This window comes from Meleagris gallopavo, chromosome 16 (genome assembly GCF_000146605.3).
Source record: "Meleagris gallopavo isolate NT-WF06-2002-E0010 breed Aviagen turkey brand Nicholas breeding stock chromosome 16, Turkey_5.1, whole genome shotgun sequence".
NCBI lineage: Eukaryota > Metazoa > Chordata > Aves > Galliformes > Phasianidae > Meleagris > Meleagris gallopavo.
The window spans coordinates 1,727,176-1,746,083 of NC_015026.2; the positions used below are offsets into that span (position 1 = coordinate 1,727,176).

The 18,908-nt window shown below is 42.7% G+C and overlaps 1 protein-coding gene and 1 long non-coding RNA gene across 2 annotated transcripts; one reads left to right on the forward strand and one right to left on the reverse strand.

Annotated features, from left to right (window-relative positions):
- The first annotated feature begins 495 nt into the window (after positions 1-495).
- Positions 496-8,734, forward strand: IL20RB (interleukin 20 receptor subunit beta). Its single transcript, XM_019620701.1, has 6 exons — positions 496-1,367; positions 2,108-2,298; positions 5,799-5,923; positions 7,202-7,352; positions 7,791-7,936; positions 8,593-8,734. Exons 1-6 carry the CDS (start codon positions 1,114-1,116, stop codon positions 8,716-8,718), a joined length of 993 nt encoding a protein of 330 aa, XP_019476246.1. The 5' UTR covers positions 496-1,113; the 3' UTR covers positions 8,719-8,734.
- Positions 7,400-17,414, reverse strand: LOC116217235. The gene is made up of 3 exons (XR_004161481.1): positions 16,739-17,414; positions 8,454-8,517; positions 7,400-7,872 (listed from the first exon to the last, which is right to left on the reverse strand). It is a non-coding gene; the product is annotated as an uncharacterized LOC116217235 (long non-coding RNA).
- Positions 17,415-18,908: the final 1,494 nt, after the last annotated feature.

Consider the following 18,908-nt stretch of genomic DNA (forward strand, 5'->3'; position numbering starts at 1 on the left):
CTGGATTTTTTTGTTGTTGTTGTAGTTGAAAAGTGTCTTGACAATAGTACAGAGCCCCAACCAGACAGAAGTGACAGAACTGCTGATATAGCAGACAGCAAGTCTTTCACTATCTGAATGCCAAGGAAGAAATCATCTCATCCCAGAGATCTCTGTCATTCAGTTTAAAGAAAGGCCAACCATTATGTCAACAGATTCAAATAACATCTTGCAAAGTATCACATCATAAGCTACGAATATGGGGAATATTATAAGGGGAAAAATGTGTTTTTGCAGTGCTTTAAAAGAATAATCACCACAAAAACATTGCTCATGGACTTGTCAACTCGGTTTTGATCTTGGGTAGAACAACTCACGTTAACTGGTAGCGTTATAATCACAGCTTTAAAAAAGCACCCTTTTTTGCAAGTTATATTAAATTTTAAAAATAACTTCAAAAATTAAAATAAAAAATAAAAGAGAAAGACAAGGGAAACAATTTTCTTGGGACTGGAAAACAGCAGAACAGAGATATGACCATTCTTATCATGTTGTGAAGGGTGTACTCATGGGGAAGCCTTCCTCTTGTGCTCTTGTCCAACCTTTGCTAAGGATTTTACATTAAAATAGAAAGGATAAGTGAAAGGATAAAATCTAAAATCTGTGTTGTAGGCATCATCCCAAACTTAGGCTTTGCTGATCTTCAGGAGAAACATTTTAACTTCATTAGTCCTTTAAATAAGTTTATCCAAGAAATTAATGAGGTAATTCGATTACAGCCTACAAGCACTTACATTATTAGAATCCTGAAACACGAAAAAATCTGTTCTAAAGCCAGAATCGTCAAATGACCAGTCCAGCCAAGCCTGGAAATAAATTGTACATTTAAACCACGATGAGAATTGTTCATTGGAACAGACTGTGGAGCATAACAGAGTATCTGTTATTTGGCTTCATTAAAATAAATTGGATCGCTTTCTAAAAGCTTTGCCTTTTCTCACTACTTTATATATTTAAAACCTCTGAAATAACAAAAAGACATGCTTTGCCTTTCTGTGAGCAGAGGCAGCTAAGTGTTCTGTGGCTTGCTCTTTGGTTGTCATTCTTCTTTGTGAAATACCTACAAACACTTAAATGACAGTGTCAAAATGCAGAGTTTTTCTGATGCAAAGCACAGTTTTGCACAATTCTTTTACTTTTTTTTTTCTAGTATGTTCATATAGATTTCTTTTCTTTGTTTCATTTTTGCTAGGACTTTTAGGTGAAGATGCTTCGCTGCCAGCACCTCAGAATATCTCTATTCTTTCTACCAACATGAAACATTTCTTAATGTGGAGCCCTGTGACCGTCCAGGGAGAAACTGTGAGATACTCTGTTGAGTTTCAGGGGTAACTTCTGGTTTCTGTTTTGTTTTAGTTATGGTTTTTTCCTTCTTTGCTCTTTGAACACCAATTACAATCTCACACTACTTGGATTTCTTGAATACTGTTCAGCTCACAAGTGTAGGAGAAAGCACTGTTAATAGTGAGCAAGAAGAATACTCACGTTTGGTCTAATTCTGAGATTGCTTACAGACCAGGCTTTATCAACTGCTGGTTGTTAAGAAAGAGCTGCATAATCCAAGGCATGCACTAACTCCATGTATGCAAACTGCCTCTGTCTAGAGAATTAGGAAGATTAGCAGAAGTTTATTTAGAAAAGGAAAGAGAAAAGGCTTGAATTTTTTTCAGTGTTATTCCTTTAAACATATTATATACATTTATTTTTTTTCAGAAAGCATACAAGATTCTTATTTATCTCAAGCTGTGACTTATGTCATAGTTTGGCCTTTGAAATCTGATTCATCAGGGATAATCAAGTGAATGGGCAGCATCTGTGGCATCAACTCTGGGTTGCTATTCCCCACGATGCTTTTGGCTGATGAACAAACTAGCTCTAGAATTTCTCTAGATAAAATCTAAAATACATTCATACTGGTTTTATAAACTCCCAGTAATCCAACCCAACTGTATTCTAGTGCTGGTCTTACTTGGAAAGAACTAGCATAGCAGCCTTAACCCAGCCTTAAAGGGGATGCGACAAGGATACCTCCTATCAGAATGCTGCCTGTTTGCTTTCTTTTCCCTAGGGAGTATGAACGAGAGTACGCTAATGAGAGCTGGATCCCCATCTGTGAGTGTTCCCTCATCACAGTCACTGCATGTAATATCACAGAGGATATCTCAGCCACCGTGGCCTATAACCTGCGCGTAAGGGCAGATACTGGTGCTCAAAGATCAGAGTGGGGCACCCTGAAAGGTTTCTTCATTCGAAATACAAGTAAGTCCTGACATTTGTGTTAAGCTGCACCAGTTACATTCATTTCTTGATGTCTGATAATAAGAGTTAGCTCTCATGCACGTCTGTGTATTGTACATGTGACTTGAAGCCCATAAATGGACAGAGCACATCCTACTTCTCAACTCTTCTCGTGCTTGGTTGGGACGTTTCATTCTTAGACGGTCACGCCGTGGTCTTGGATATCAGTCCCTCCATAAGCAGGGCAATATTTACCAGGGCTTGAATTTCAAGGGCTTCAAAGAAAGCTAAGAAGAGTCCAGGCATTCCTCTTAGCAGGCTGACCAGTCCTGCCGCTGATTTCAAGGAGTACTGATCAAGTGGGGTTGTTATCAATGCTCTATCTAATCCATTTAGCCTAGTTATTTTTAGGGTCCAGAACCTGATCCTATAGAAGCAGATACTCTAGAAAACACCCGTGTCATCCTCTGTCTGCTTTGCACTGCTCTGGAAATCCAGCTCCCTTCAAGGCACAATTGTTTCCAACCATGCTGTCAGATGAAGCTGCCTGTCTGAAGCCAGAGCTGACCTTAAACATTCATGGATCACTGGAAGTTACTGCTTCATGAGTAAGCAGCCCTCACCCTCAGAGAGCATTTAGTCAAAGCAGCCCCCTCAGAAATACCACATGAAATACCGAGCGTGTCTGTTGGTGTAGCAGTGATTTCTAGGTGGTGCTTTGGATGATAAATCTTTCCCTTTTCCAGGAGCTGTTAGCACAGAATTGAGTACAGACCACGCTGTCAAGCAGAGACACAGGAAGGATATTCCTTAGCTTAACTCTCTTTACGGACAAGAACAGCAACTTTCTCACTTTCCTTGTTATCTCTTTTCCCAAGCAGATCTCAGAACGGAGCAGTCTTTTTATCAGGGGATAAATTATGATTTTGACACAGCAGCTACAATTGGCATCAGATCTTTCCTAGTTATCATGAAATACGATACTAATGTGCCAGAGATTGCAGTTATCCTGAGATTCGAACTGTTCATGCACTGGTAGTTATACAGCTTCCTTCTTCAGTTCAATCAAAACTCCCCATCGAACGTATTTAAAAGCTAGCTAATATAATTGGAAAATCTGTTCTTTTGTCATGCCCTGACTGATAGAGTGGATTATCTCACAAGTGTTCAGGAAGGATGATAATCAGGCTTCTGAGGGTTTCTATAGCTTTGATCATAATGCAACAGACCCCAATCATTCAAGGGCCTTACAGTCTTCCACAGCAAATTATCAGGTCCACAGCAGATTATCAGACATTGTTTGAAACAACAATTCAGGATTTCAGATTAGCCCCATTGGTCTGCTCCTATCTGGAGCATCTTGTCTTTCTGTAAGCAGCTCTGCCTCATCAGCTCCTGCCAGCTACAGCATTGCTGAAGGACTCATGGCAGACTATGGAAGACCTTTGTAAAGTCCAGAATTTTTCATTCCCCAAACTGCTGGAGCCATCAGCACCTCCTAAGATTTGAACTGTGGCTTTGGGCAGTTCCCTTTCTGGTCACCAAAAGGCAGATGGTATGCTGCACATATGTTTATCGGTATCCCAGCTCCCTCCTCCCTCCAGCTCCTCACCAGCATTGTTCCATAACCTGTTTCTTTCAGCTGGCACCTTCATTACCTCTGCTGTAGTCTGATATCAAGTCTAAAACCAGCACTGAGGAAGACATGGCACAACAAGGTACTTCCTTTCCTGCCTATGATTTTAATCCTCTGAGAACAGGCTACCCAGAGTCTACTTGGCTTTAGGCCTAGGCAACCTTGGCACCTAGTTGCCAGGTGGGATCTCAGGCAGATACAGTCTGTAGGTCATTTTAAGACTCATTTTCAGCCAGAGCCCATCTATGTGGTCAGAGCTATCTCTGAACTCAGGAAGGAAAGATCCCACACTGCTGTCACCAATCTGGCCATGTTCAGTTGGTTGTAGCTCTCCTCAGTACCCAGAGGTCACCTCACATAGCAAGTACAATTTGCCTTTACATTTAAATGAGTCCATTGAGGGAACCCGCTTGCCCTTTCACATTCACAGTAAAGAATAAAGATAGCCTGTGTCAAAATCTATCTGCAAGATCTCCAGAGTGACCACCTGGAATTCCATTCACACCTTTTCTAAGTGATAAGGCATCACAGAGGCTTCCCAGTACTGTGAAGTATTTGACAGCTTGGTCCTGTGTCTTAGAGACCTCTGGGCAATCCTTTCTCTAAGCTAACTAACAGTGGAACTAAGTGGAACTAACAGCGTAGTTGATTTTAGTTCTTCATTTGTCATAGATCTGATACTTAGTTGGTATCCAGTTCCCAAGTACAAGAGATAGATGGTAAACACTCATGTTTGGTTAGTATTTGTGGCTTACAATATTCATCTGTTAATACCCAATATTATTTTTAACCTCTGAATGGTGTTAGTATTTTTTTTTTCCTCGAGACATCATGTTAAGCATAATATCAGCTTTCAATTTAGAAGTACAAAGTAGTTTTCTAAGCCTCATTTTTGTGGCACATTCATCATAAACACACTTTGATTTCATATTTTCATATTGTTCAGCATCAACAGCAATTCACTTTGTGTAAGAGCAAATTCTATTAAGAACATCCCTTCTGTATGTTCTGTATGCTCTACTTCCTTTCTTGAAAGCAAGAGGGCTGAAACCAATTTCAGCTACAACAGAGTGCTAAGGAATAGCATGGGTAAGTAGTGCAAATACGATGTTTGTATTCCCTTGATTCTAAATTCATGAATGTACAGTGCATAGTTTCATCCATGCTTGATTGATTCTGATTGTTCCTCACAGCAGAGTCCCAGACCAAACCAAGCTTTGAATATGAAAGTAAGCATTAAGCATATCACCAACAGATTTACTTGCATACTAGCTACAAAAACATGTCACAGCAGGTCATCAGCACACCCAAGTCCTTCTAAAAGCAGATACTGAAACATAATGAAGATTCGTGTGAACAGACTGAACTATCCCAGTGCTTTATTTGCTTTCTCCTCCACCTTTGAATAACTGCCAAAATTCACATGAAGGAGCAGTGGTTTCACAGCTCCTCTTCTGTGTGCTAGCACCAAGCTAATGCCCAAAAGCAGAACTGGCCTGGTGTGGTGTCTCAACTTCTGGTTGCCCAGCTGGTTCTGCTGCTGATCACGTGGGACCCTCAGGCCAGATGCTTCATCCACTGGAGAAAATTAAAAACCTTTCAAGTCCATGCTAGTCAGCTATTGCCAAATTCCCGTTCAGAATGCCAGTCACAGACCTCCCCCTGCTCAAGCTGCTGCAAAATCTAGACAAGCTGGGAAGCAGGGCAGAGAGGTTTCTCCTCCATCGAAGAAACCAGCTATTATTCCAGATAATTGTTAGTGTGCTCATGATGGCAGCTGGAAAACAGCCATGGCAGGAGCCTCTCATTTTCCTAGCTGGGCCCAGTCAGACTTTTTTGAAGATATGCTTCTGATGTGATAACAGTGCTCTCTCCCCTTTGGCAGCTTTTCTGACCCCACCTCTGATGAAGGCCGTAGCAGATGGGTATCATTTACTAGTGGAGCTAGAAGACATGGGACCTGCTTTTCAGTTCTGTGTTCTCTACTGGGAGAAGGGCCAGGAGAGCAGGGTGAGTTTATCCTTGGATTTTGGCATGAAAAGAGAGCCCACGTGTCTTAGAGCAAAAGCAGAAAAACACTTCCCAGGCACTGTTTTTCAAGTTCAACCTGCTGCTGCAAGGCTGGAGCACCTGTCTGGTATCAGCATGTGCCATGCTCCTCTGCACTGCAGGCTGCTGCTTTACTACTCCACAGCCATTAGCTTACTGGGCTTTTGAAATTGATTTCCTTCCTTTTTGGAAATCCAAGTAAATGAGATGAACCTTGTCCTATAGACTTGTGTCTAATTTCCTTTCACAAATGAAATGCTAACTGTTTGATATTTAAGATCTTAATGATCTAAACATTAATTCCAAATTTCACAATAGTTTTTACCAATTGAACTGTCACAAACACCAGGTTTACTGGTCAGTACACCTCCAGATCTCTACCAGGATTCTTTTCACTTTTTACTAGTTGTCACACTGGACGACTTATTTTGCAAGGTATCACAAACCACAGGCACTCATCAACCTGATTTGTTTCCCTGAAATCTTTTCAAACCAACGGCTCTCAAGGTCATGTTTTCACGAAGAAAATACTTTGATAGAGAGGACTGGCCCTGCCAGAAAAGCCCTACTGGCTTTTTAGAGATATCCATATGCATATGATGGTGGAGGCTGATCAGGCCCACTGTGAGCTAAGGCTTTACCTCTGCAATACAGCAAGATTTATGAACAACTAATTGCTACCTCTCCTTTCACGTCTTAGCAGATTGGGAACAGCAACTTCATCTTGGTTTCAGTTCACAGAGTCCTATTTATTAGGGGAAAAAAAGAGAGATTGGTTCATCTGCTATTTGAAGTGTGCAGAAGTGTGTTACAGTTGCACGCTCCAAGTTCATTTGCTCCTTACTAGCCCAGTCCCTCTCTGTACTGCAGCGTCACAGCACAGCTCTTGCACCCCCATCTCATCATACTAGAACAAGCAGGATATTGGCATCCCCAGAATAACTCAGACCCCACATCAAACAGAGAGTAGTGTGCTAGTGTTGTGGCTGACCACCATCAATAAGCTCATGGCTCTTTCTTTGCACCCCCTCCTACTTTTCCTGGCACATGTGGTCTGCACTCCACTGTGCTCCTTTTTATTGTCTCTTCCTATTCACACAGTCCTCTCTGACAACACCTGCTCCTGTTATTCTCCTCTTTTCCCCCAGCAAAGTCTGGGCTAGCATCACATTAGAACTCCTGCTCTCATTTAGGTCCTTGTCCAACATTCTGGTGTTCTCTTTCCTGGGTCTATGGCAGATGCAACAGAAGATGGTGAAGGAGATCAGCTCCACAATTCATCTGGCCACCATGGAGGCAGCAGCTGAATACTGCGTAAAAGCCCAGACATACGTTGAGACAATCAACAGACGCAGTAGCTTCAGCCAACCACAGTGCGTGAGGGCACAAGGTAACAGCCAGCCTTCCTGCATCTTCCAGTCCTGTAATCATGCCCAATAGATACCCCAGCAGCACTTCTTTGGTTTGCAGCCAGCATTTCAAGGTCAGGCTGGACTAGGCTCTGAACAACCTGACAAGCTGCAGATGTCCCTATTCATTGCAGAGGAGTTGGACTAGATGACATTTAAGGTCTCTTCCGACTCAAAAAATTGTATGATTCTGTGATCTAAGATTTCCTGTCTTGTTTGTAAATGTGCCACCCATGTGTTCTCCAAGGAAAATCTGGAGTGCAGCCCCCTGCAGTGGCATAGGTATCCCTCTGTCGAGTGTGGTGACAAAAATATCTTACCAGAGCAGATTGGAAGGGCAGCCACAGAGAGCTGTCTGATTGCACTGAGTAACTTGTATTCTCACAAGCTAACAATTTTGTTGCTTCTCTTGTTTTCAGGCAGCAGAACCATGTGGCCCATCAGTGTCCTTTTGTCCTTTGCTGGCTTTGCTGTGGCTGCCTTGACTCTGCCTTTCCTTGCCTGGAAAACAAGAAGAATCTTCCAGGATTCCTGCTGCCCCATTGCTGTCCTGCCAGAAACACTGGTAACATTTTCACTTTGTTTTTAGGGCGCTGGATATTCACCGAATCATGAGGCAGGCAGAAAAAGCAGACAAATACATAGGAAAACTTGCTTATTGCACTGTAATGGAAAAGCTGGTACTTAGGGAAAAGAGCAAGCAAATCTTTCAACATAGCTTCATAAACTGGCAGCAAAGAGTTCATGCAAGCAGGCAGCTGAATTGTAGGATCAGGCAGCCCACATGGGTAGCTGCATGGCTGCCACTGCCTTCTGCCTAGAGCACTAGTGAACAGGGACGATGCTCCTGCTGCTTGTGGGGAAGCAGCTTGGAAAACACAGGCTGACCAGCTGCTCCTCAAACAAAACAGCTGTGTCATTGGCAACACAGCTCCATGTCCTCTGGCACCAGCAATGAAATCTTAATTCCTTGGTGAGGAGCAACCAGTAATTAAAACACCCTCTTCCACATACAGAAGGAGTATATTTAAGGCAGTAGCTTAAATGTGTTGTCTGTCTTAAGTGAGAATGTAAGGCAGCACCTTTTGTGGTCGTGGTCTGAGCCCCAGGTCTCTGCTGGTTGCAGCAGGCAGGATGAGAGGAGGCCTGTGGGGAGAGGCAGAAGAAAGAGACCAGGCTCATCAGTCTGAGAGGGTTTGAATGAATGAATTTGCTTTACAGAAAGTACCAGAGTCCCCCACCCAGCTGATATTGTGCGGGAGGGAAGAAGCAGAGCAATGTGATCTGATGGTGCATGTGATCCCCTCTGAAGAGGTTCTCTGCCTGTGGATTCAAGAAACACTTTAAGCATCCTACTAAAAAAAAAAAACACAACAACACACACAGCAACCAACCTTCTACAGACCAAACAGAATGTGCTTCAGCATCTTCAGAGTGCCAACAAGTAACTCTGTTCTTTGAGCCAAATCTGCTGCAAGGTAGTCTCTGTATGAACACGTGGCCGGCTCTCATCGTCTTCCTAACTTCATCCATCCACAGAAAAGCTAGAAAGGACCCCAGGTGACAACTGCCAGTTTCTGTACTTCTCCTTCATACCCATACCTATGGATAGGTTAACTTGTTTCCTTCACGGTTACATCGATGGTCCCAAGGCAAAGCCTACACTTCAGCCACCAGCATTTCACCAGAACAACGTATTTAGAGCTCAGACACTGAGTCCTAAACCACTTCACTGTCAGTAATTTTGCCTCAGATTTTTTTTTTTTTTAAGAAATGAACCTGCCAGTCAGAGTTCCTTGCATGGTTAACACAGCTGAAATGAACAGAGATAAAATGCTGTCAGGGCTGCAGGCCCTAGACATGAAATAAAGATGTGTTCCATGTGACAGATACCAACGTATGATGCCATAGAGGAGAAAGATCGTTAATGATGAGTTAAGTGGGAGGTGACTGGAGCTGAAAAAGCAGGGGAAAAGTAGACTCAAGAAAAGGGGAAAGAAACAGAAAGAAGGATAGAAAGATATGCAGAGCATGCAGTCAGGGCCATCTGGGGTGCATGTTGGGCAGCCCCATGGTTCAGCACCACAGCTGAAGCAGGCTACTAACTGCATCATGCACAGCAAACCTGATTATGTGTCCAGGAGGGCTGTGGGGATCAACAGGAATGTTTATATAGAGGGAAAATATCAGGAAGGATGCATCAAACATCCCAGCACGACCACATCACAGCCTGTTTCAGACCTGATGACACCATTTTGTTCCAGATAGCTTATCATTATTTCTGCCTTCAGGAAGGAAATCTAAAAAGAGAAAGTCCTGCTAAACAGAAATAAGAGAGAGTACTTTTGCATATACTGCAGTGATGGCTGTTGCTGGAAGGTTAAGTCATTTAACACCTGCTCAGCAGAGACTTATGCTGGGAGGGCACGGGAAAGCTTTGATCTGAAGAGCTGCTTTTAAAACTACCAGCGGAACTAATGAAACACAGCAGAGCTTTTCCTCACAGAACGCGCCTTGACTTTCATTCTTGCAAAGTCAGCTGAGGCCACCAGGTGGAAGCAAAGCACCGCGAGGACGGCAGAACTGCCGGAGCAGAGCTCCGCGCTCCCCCGCCGAAGCAGCTCCTTCCGAACCCCCCGCAGCCCGGCTGGCATCTCGCTCCGAGCAGCACAGTCGCTTGCTTCGTTCCTGTCTTACCAGCTTCTGTCTGGACAACGCAAGAATCGAGTCACTAGGAGTTAAGTAACCACGAGGTTGGCTCCGATGGGTTCGTAGCAGAATATAGGGTAAGAAAACCTGTGCAAATCTGGCTCGGCATGGATGCTCAGGTTATCACTAATTAATTGGGAAATGGTGAGTTACAAGCACACGTATAATAGCAGCTCCAGACAATTGTTGCAGCAAGTCCCTGCTGCTCCAGCTGAGCTGGGGGCTGCAGCAGGGGACAAGCAGCAGCTGGGTGATGTGAGGAGCTGTGGGCAAGGAGGGAAGTCAGCACGTAGCTGGTGTGGGCTCTTTGTCAAATACCTCCTCGAATAGCATTGCTCAGATCTGCCTTACAGTCAGTGACCTCGGCGGTAAAGCTGGTTTAGTGAGCTCCCCTGCTTCACATCTGTCCTGATTTTATTTCCATGGGTTTGGATGAGTTCAGTGTTTTAGTTTCTAGTGTGCCCTACAAGGGTGTTCCCATAAAGGAAATTGTCCTGTTGCTTGTCCAGCCCACGGCTATTATCTGAAAAGGCTTAACATTCCCTCCTATCTCTTCCCCCTCCAACACTGTTGCATTACAGCACTATCAGCCACTGCTCAGGGAAACAGAAAAAAGCAGGAAAAGGCTTTGTTAGTTTGAACAGGATTGGGAAAATTATTTAAACGCATATTTTCCAGCAGCATGTTAAGCATAGTGAATGTGTTTCTCTCTCATTGCAATAGCAGATTTTATGGCCTTCCTTGCTGCCAGTAAAATGGTTTAACAATTGCACAATAATGCCCAGGCAATTTTAAAAGACATATCTGGAAGAAAAAAAAAATCCAACAGCAGAGAGACAGGAGGGAATTGTTTACGTGTTGCTGCCATCTTAGCAAGACTGTGCTCCATTTACATCAGGATATTCCTGTTTGTGTCTGTGGAGACAAAACCAAATCTGAGATGCTGACTGAAAGAGCCTGGAAAGTTTCCAGCTTTGAAGTACACGCTGCATTTTGCTACGCCTGAAGATTAGGGGGCAGAACAATAGCAATTGTTTTGCCATCCCTGCACATAGAAACACAGTGGCACCACATTAGGGAGCTGCTGTCAGTCACTCCTTCCATTCATTTCCACGCACTGAAAGAGTTAACAGTGCCTTAGCAGTCATGGCAACGGCTGCCTTTGATAACTGATTTTGCTCCCACGACCATAATGCCACATTTCAAAGACAGGATCAGACAAGTAATCGCAGCAAAAAGCCATGATGAACTTTGTTCATTTCCATTAGGGTGGTGGTAAGTGACTCCATTTCTTTCTAAATACAAATTTCCTTTTTACTTTCCTCGTGAAGTGTCACATGGAAATAAAGTACAAACATGCATCACCTTGTCACTGCATTTGATTCTTAAGCTGCGTATAACCTGTGGGATGCAATTCCTCAATACAACCTTTTCCTGCAGACTTCCTAAGAGCAGAACAGAAGAAATGTCAGTAAGACCTTTTCTCAAAGAAAAACCATCCAGCCCGTGGAACACAGATCAGCATCAAGTGTTGATTACATGAACTTTTAAAAGGGTTACATGATGTTACTCAATTGACAAGAAGGCAAGAAATTCAATTACCTGTTCCATAACACTAACTGGCTAGAATATAGTCTAATTTTTCCTCTAAGTATATTTCCTTAGAAGTACATTACTGCTGGCAATTTTTAAGGGCTGCTGACATTAATAAACAACCCAGCATTTTACTCTCCCCTTGAGATTTTTAATTTGATATACTGTCATTTTCTTTAAAAAAAAAAATATCAAAAAGAAACAAAGATCACTGCTTTTTCAGGACTATAAATTGATTTCAGTTTCTTGTGAAGGTGATATACTGCAAATGAAGTGCTACAAAGATCAAAAATGTTTAAAAGGTTGCACATAAAGATGTTTATTATTTAAAGACTTGTGTAGAAAAGTCTATTGCTATCAGAACACAACTGCAGAAACAGAAAACAGCTCAATTCAGACTTGTGGGATTCTCAATAAACAGAACTATAAAAGTACTCAGAAATCTCTAAATCAAAGTATAAGTATAAGTGGACTTAAAAGATGGCAAGGTTAAGTGAAATCGTCCAAATAAGTACTGCACATGGAGCTCTAATTTGGTTTCCTTCACTATACGGGCTGTAAGTCAGCTCTTGGCTTAGAAGTGGCTATTTCTGAGAGTGCATGCTCCTGATTCACTGACATACACGTACAGCTGAGGACATGCTCCCACAGCACAGGCCAGCAGCTCTAAAGGCATCCTGCTCGTCCTCACAAATGTTAGCCCCAGAGTGAGGTCTGACAGGCAGCTAGAATAAAGTAGAGGAATTAAGAACCTGCCGGCCTGAGCTTCCCTGGTGCACCTGCACTTCACAGTGGTAAAAGCCAACTACGCGCCAACCAGAGAGGTGCCGGGCTCACGCTAGAGCCTGCTGTGCCTCCTCCTGCTGTACGTCCAACTGGTTGGTGTTTCTTTAGCGTGGAGCCAGGAGGAGAGTGACAGCTCACCTGACCCGTGGGCAGCAGGGACATCCTCCAGCAAGGCACAGACCCCTCTGATCTCTGCACTAAAAGAGAGGAACGGATCCAGAGGCTGTGACTGGGGCCAGACACATGGAATAATCAATGGCAACGAATGAGGGCTAAGAACATGAACTCGAATGTAGTTCCCTGCAGGAGGGAGAAAGGTAATAAGCCTCATCACAGCTCTCACACAGCAGTCTGACCACAGGAAACATAGGTGCACCACATTAGAACTGGCTTTGGTCACAGGGCTGTGACCTACTGAATTCCACGTGTTCTTAGCCTCCTTTATAAGCTGAAGTCTTCATTTTCCCTTGGGACACAAGCAGCATTTGATTTATTTATTCATTTATTTTTCCCCAAAGCCACACATCTCTATGATATCCTTTGATTCACTAGAAATCAAAATCAAGAGAACTGCCCTGATGGACCAGTTTGGGATGAACTCACACATAATTTACCAAGGGTTTGCCTCAAGTCTGTGACACTGCTACCACCAGACACTTCTAATTGTGGCATGGCATTCTAACTGGGCAAAAACAGTCTCAACACCCACAGTAGAAATAAAGACCAAAAAAAAACAGATATTGTTGCATTGAATTCAAGCAATGGTATCACAGGAAAATTAGGCAGTTCATTAAAAACAAGAGGGAAGGGAAAAACAGAAGGAAAATCTTAGCAAGTAGATTGAGGCCCTTTTAAAGATACAGAACTTAAAGAAAATGTATTCTACCGGTCAGAAAAGAAAACCTTAAGAACAGAAGAAACTTGGTATGGTGAAATAGCAAGGTGAGGGAAGATGATAGAAGCAACAAGGCACCCTTCAGAAACCTGAAGTTATGTCCAAGTGAGAAAAAAAATAAGAGGGATCACGGTTTCATTCTGATTAAAAGTAAACACACAGTAAATCAAGACAAAAAGAATTTAAGATACAACTTCTTAAAAACATCTAAACTAATAATAAATCCTTTCCCAATTACATTAGAAATGGGATGCTTGCCAAGTAGTCTACAGGGCCAACAGATGGTGGTGTTACCACGCAGCTCTTAGAGGACTTAGAACAATAGAATCATAGACTACTCCAAGTTGGAAAGGACCCATAAGGATCATAGAGTCCAAATTCTGGACCACCCAAAAATCAGATCATATGACTGAGAGTGTTGTCTACATACTTGTTCAACTCCAGCAAAAACAAAGCTGTGACTCTATGGGGAGACCATTCCATGCCCAGATTAACCACCCTCTCAGTGAAGGACCTTTCCAGGATAATAATTGAGAGAGGGCTCACAACAATATCAGCCAATTCTGAGTACTCTGAAACAAATCCCATCAGCCTCCATGGACTTATACATGTCCAGGTGGAGCAGCAAATCCCACACAAGTCTGAACTGGCTGGGAGTTTACCACAGTCACTGCCCTCTAACTCAGGGCACCTGGGGTCCCAGAGCCCATCACCCGTGTTGAAGACAGAAGCAAAGAAGGCATTAAACATCTCTGCTTTGTCTATGCCTCTATTTGTAAGGTGACTATTCTCATCAACAGAAAACATTTCCCCTGGTCCTCCTGCTGAGAACACATTTAATAGCAGACAAAGAAACTGAACTTGTAGCAACTTTGTTTGCTGTGAAGTATTGGAAAAACAGGATTACCTTTCACAAGTGGGCGTGCTTGGATTGTTTGTTTATTAGGAAGAAAATTAATAAATTACACAATCATTGTATTCAGTCTGGAGTTACAGCACGTGGGTGGGAGATTTGAGTACTAGCTGTGGTGCCTGGCTCTTCGTGTGATCCCAGGAGAATTTAGGCTGTGACAGAACTCAGAAAGTCTTTCATTCAACTTCCTTCTCATAGCAGGGCCAACTGCTGTCAACGCAAGCTGCTCAGGGCTTTATTCATTCTGGGCTTGGATATCTCCAGAAATACAGCCTTCAAAACCTCTCCCAGCAACATGCTCACCTTCGTGTCCTCTCAGTGAAAAAAAGTGACTCCGTAGATCTGGACGGAAACTCCCTTGCATTATTTTGGCCATAATACTGAACTTACCAAGGCCCAGTAGTTTCACTATAGGATAGTGATATTTAACTCCACGTTAGCAGGGAGCTTAGGGTTGGATTAAATGACCTCCAGAGATCCATTCCAATTAAAAATATTCTGCAATTCACTTTTGGCAGAGCTAATTTAATGGAATGCTCTTGTCTATATCAAATTATACAGCCTGTTTTGTTTTATGGGAATTATATTAACAAATGGAGAAGAATAGTCTTCTGTGAAACTGAACAATCCAGAGCCTCCTAGTAGAGCACACTGTGGAGAAACAGGGATTTCTTCAAAGGTGCACATGGCCTTAGAGGCCAAGCAGACAGGCAGCCTGTATCCTGCTTCAGGCATTCCAGGAAACAGAACAGAAAGGAATTTTCCTGATACAGAACTCAGTGGAGGAAGAGAGTAAAAAGAACTTGTAAGCCCACAAATTCTACCCCAGGATCCCAAGCTGTACAGATAGTTCTGCTACTGCTGAGCTTTTTCCCCCCTGCAAGCTTCACTCTCTTCAAGTTCCCAGAAGATTTAATGCATTTTTCTTTTGAACAATTGCTTTTTCATTTTGCACCCCTGCTGAGGTCAGTGTTCATATAGTCCTGCAAAAGCAGCCTTTGATACAAACTAGCTTAATCTCTATAGTTTTCCCTCATATTGTGGTCTTCAATCCTGCCCCCTGCTTTTTAGACGTATAACCTCTATCTGCTGTGCTTTCATTCTTTTAAATAGCATCCTGTTTGTCCTCCAGGTTGCTCATATATCTCATCCCTCCTGCTGCTGTCCAGGCAGGTGGATAGCTAACGTTTTTCCCTCTCTTTGCCAAGTTCTGGTCCTGACTCTCTCTCCTGCCACCTGGTACTTCTTTACTGTTCATTTCCACATTGTTTTCATCATATCACTGAGTTTGATGCTACTTTCGATATAGTACCAAACTAAACCATTTTAGCATATGTCTCTCACCATCACTGTATGTTATGTTGGAATAGTCTTACTCAAGCCTTCTCAGCTTCCCATACTCATATAATATGGCATTTTCATAGCCACTACTGCACAGGCATTTGCTTTCCTTCCAAAGCACTGTGATATATCGTTGTCTGCCAGGCACAAGCTTTCTGTGCATCAGTCTGTCAACCTCCCATTGACCTATTCCCTTCCACTTGGAACAGTTATGCAACTATATAACTGTTCCACAAAGTCGTATCTTTTTCTCTCTGTTTTGCATTTACTGCCAGTCTCTTGGTTTTTCCTTTTGTTTCTTTACCTTCCTCTGTCTTCCCAGAGGGAAAGACTTCTGCTCAAATTGAGATTTGGCACTGAAATGTTTAAAATCTGCTTGCTGTACGAATGAATTTGTTATGTTCTACAGCTCCTCTCTCAATGTAAACTGCATGCAGTATTCTGTAAAAATCAGCTTCAGCTTCTACATCCAACCTGACCATCCTGCCTTCCTGTGGCTGCCAAGCTTAGCACTTAGCTTCAGGATAATCACCCAGCTCCCATTTGTCTCTGAACCAGCACAACTACTTGAGATCGTGACCACAGTCTCAGGGCTCTCAATCCATTGGTTTGGAATAGTCCTTCAAATTCCATCAGAATCATGAGCCAGTAGTGACTTAGTGTTGTATCACATACAGGATATGCCTAAATCACGGCAAAGTCAAAACAAGAACCCGGTTTTAGTCACAAACACTTTCTGCCAGCCATTTTCTTTCACCTCACAAGCTCACAGAACAAAGTTGGTTTGCACACCTCCATGGCTTCATTACAGCTGCACGTTCATAAGCCCATTTCCCTCATCAACAGAAGCACAGTAGCACAATGAAGTAGCTAGGAAGATGCATATGCTACAGCATAATCCCGTCTTTACAGTGCAGAGTAACATGCAGCAGTTTAAGTACTGCTGATATATTTCAGGTACAAATCTTGTTCAAACAAGTTTGTCCATTTAAAATAGCATTACCAAATCATATCCTACCATTGGTGCTTAGAAGCACTAAAATTACTTCCGATAAGTTCTTTGTGGTAAAGAGATCAGGCAAAGCATCATCAGAAATAGCAATAAACATACATAGAAAAAGTTGACTCACCAACCAGTGATGAAAGTCTTTCCAACTGTAGAAAAAGCCTTTCCAGCAAACAGGCTTCACTCAGAAAACATTCTCCCTTTGGAGGCTAGCCCTTAAATGAGCCCAGGGAAGGGTGACCCTTCTCCTCAGGTGGGAAGCACCAGTGAATTGATTACACCTGTGCTCCCTGGGCCAGCCACCCTCTTCATCAGGTGCTCAATCATCAGTTCAGGTCATGAAGTAACAGTTCCCCTGCATCTACCAATCACAGTGTTGGGGCATATGGATAAATCCTAGTTATTGCAGTAAAATACAAGGACATATGATTAAACAACATTGTTGTTCTTCCCACAAATGCTACCTAATGTACATGCCAGACAGAATCAAAAAGCTACATCATTTAAACTTTCTAGCTTCTGTCCATAAAAAATATATTGATAATAAAATAAAATAAAAAAGTACCTGAAACAAGAAAGGGAAGATGGTTCCTGACAGGAGTTAAAATGCTATTTCAGAGTTTGAGCCAAAGTACTTATTTTGAGGAAGAATCAAATTCTCATTAAATCCATCTTAGATTTGATTGTTTAGCTACAAGGACCAGCATGCAACATTTATAAGATCTATTCAATTTCAAAAGACTACTGAGCTATTGTAGTGAGTGTATGGAGACAGGCTGAGGGAGCTGGGGGTGTTCAGCCAGGAGAAGAGAAGGCTCCAGGGAGATCTCACTGCAGCCTTCCAGTACTTGAAGGGAGCTTACAAGCAGGAGGAGAGAACCAACATTTTACATTGTCTGATAGTGACAGGACAAGGGGAACTGCTTTAAACTAAAAGAGGGGAGATTTAGGTGAGTTGTTAGGAAGAAATCTTTCACCCAAGAGAGAAGTAAGGTGCTGAAGCAGGTTACCCTGGGAGGTCATGGATGCCCCATTTCTGGAGACCTTCATGGCCAAGATGGTTGGGATCTTGAGCAGCCTGGTCTAGTGGCTGGCAACGCTGCCCACGGCAGGGTGTTGGAACCAGATGATCTTTGAGGTCCCCTCCAACCTAAGCCATTCTATGATTCTATGGCAATTAGTGCTTTAGGCACTTCCAAAGACACAGGGGGATATGAACACATCAACTTTTTATGAATTTGGAAATCAGATGTCTACGTTTTGAAAGAGCATATTTGTGCAATGGCCCTTTGACATTTGTCAGCTACATTTGTTGTGGGACCTTTTGTTTTGGGGCAACTATTTTGTGAGGCCAAGGAGTCTATGAATATTGTAAGGCTTAAAACCTGCCAATAAGGCCTGGATGTGCAAGAACGCTTCTTTAAATTTTAGCAGCGAAGAACATGAATTCTGCTTTAAGAGTTCCACTTAAGTGAACTGTAACTTCTTGTAACAATTTAAACATGTCTGAGCAAAGTTAGCATTGGAAAAGTTACAAAAATTAGTTAAACATTTATCTTACCCAACCTAACTGCCAGCATCTTGACTGTGAGGAAACAATACTTGTAATTCAAATACAGAAGAATTTATAATTCAGGGTCAGAAATGGATACCAAAGTCTCTTGCAGCAAATTAAAGAATGAAAGATGTAGCTGGGAAGCAAGCATGCTTTATGTTGGAAATATTTCTTCTGAGAATGAAGAAAGGCTTCCTTTTTACCCAGTAAGTATGAGATCAAAATATCTATACAGTAATTTAACAAAAGGTGCAACACGAGAAATGGAGGGATATAAAATTACTCAGCGTGATATCGAGCAGCAGTGCATCTTTGCACTGGACTGTTTTGGAGAATTTCACCCTGGTCACAGCTCCAACCCAAACCCAGCCACGTCCAGTCCCTTTTTATGAAGCAACTGTTGGCATCAACTTTCAGCTCTGCTCTATGCCATAACAAAAGCACTTGGAACAGATAATCACTACAGCTGCATTGACACTGCTCTGTTGTAGCTCTGCTTGTGCCACCTGCAAAACCACAACCTGAGGCTGCCCAGCCTGTTTTCTGCCAAACTGCTCAGTAATGTGAAGGCTGCTTGCTCTGGGGAATACAGAAGCTGCAGCCCTCCTATTTTCCAGCATGCTCCTACGTGGTGTCTGGCTGCCCTGGCTTTGGGACAGATGCTGGTAAACCTGTCCTGTTCAACCAAATGCAGCATGATTTGCATTGCTATGTCACTGTGTGCTGATGTCTTTGTGCA

Coding starts and splice junctions, on each gene's coding strand:
- IL20RB (XM_019620701.1), top strand. CDS start 1,114: ATGACAGTGTCAAAATGCAGAGTTTTTCTGATGCAAAGCACAGTTTTG. Junction 2,299..5,798: donor TTTCTTCATTCGAAATACAA/GTAAGTCCTGAC, acceptor CCCCTTTGGCAG/CTTTTCTGACCCCACCTCTG. Junction 7,937..8,592: donor CTGTCCTGCCAGAAACACTG/GTAACATTTTCA, acceptor TTTGCTTTACAG/AAAGTACCAGAGTCCCCCAC.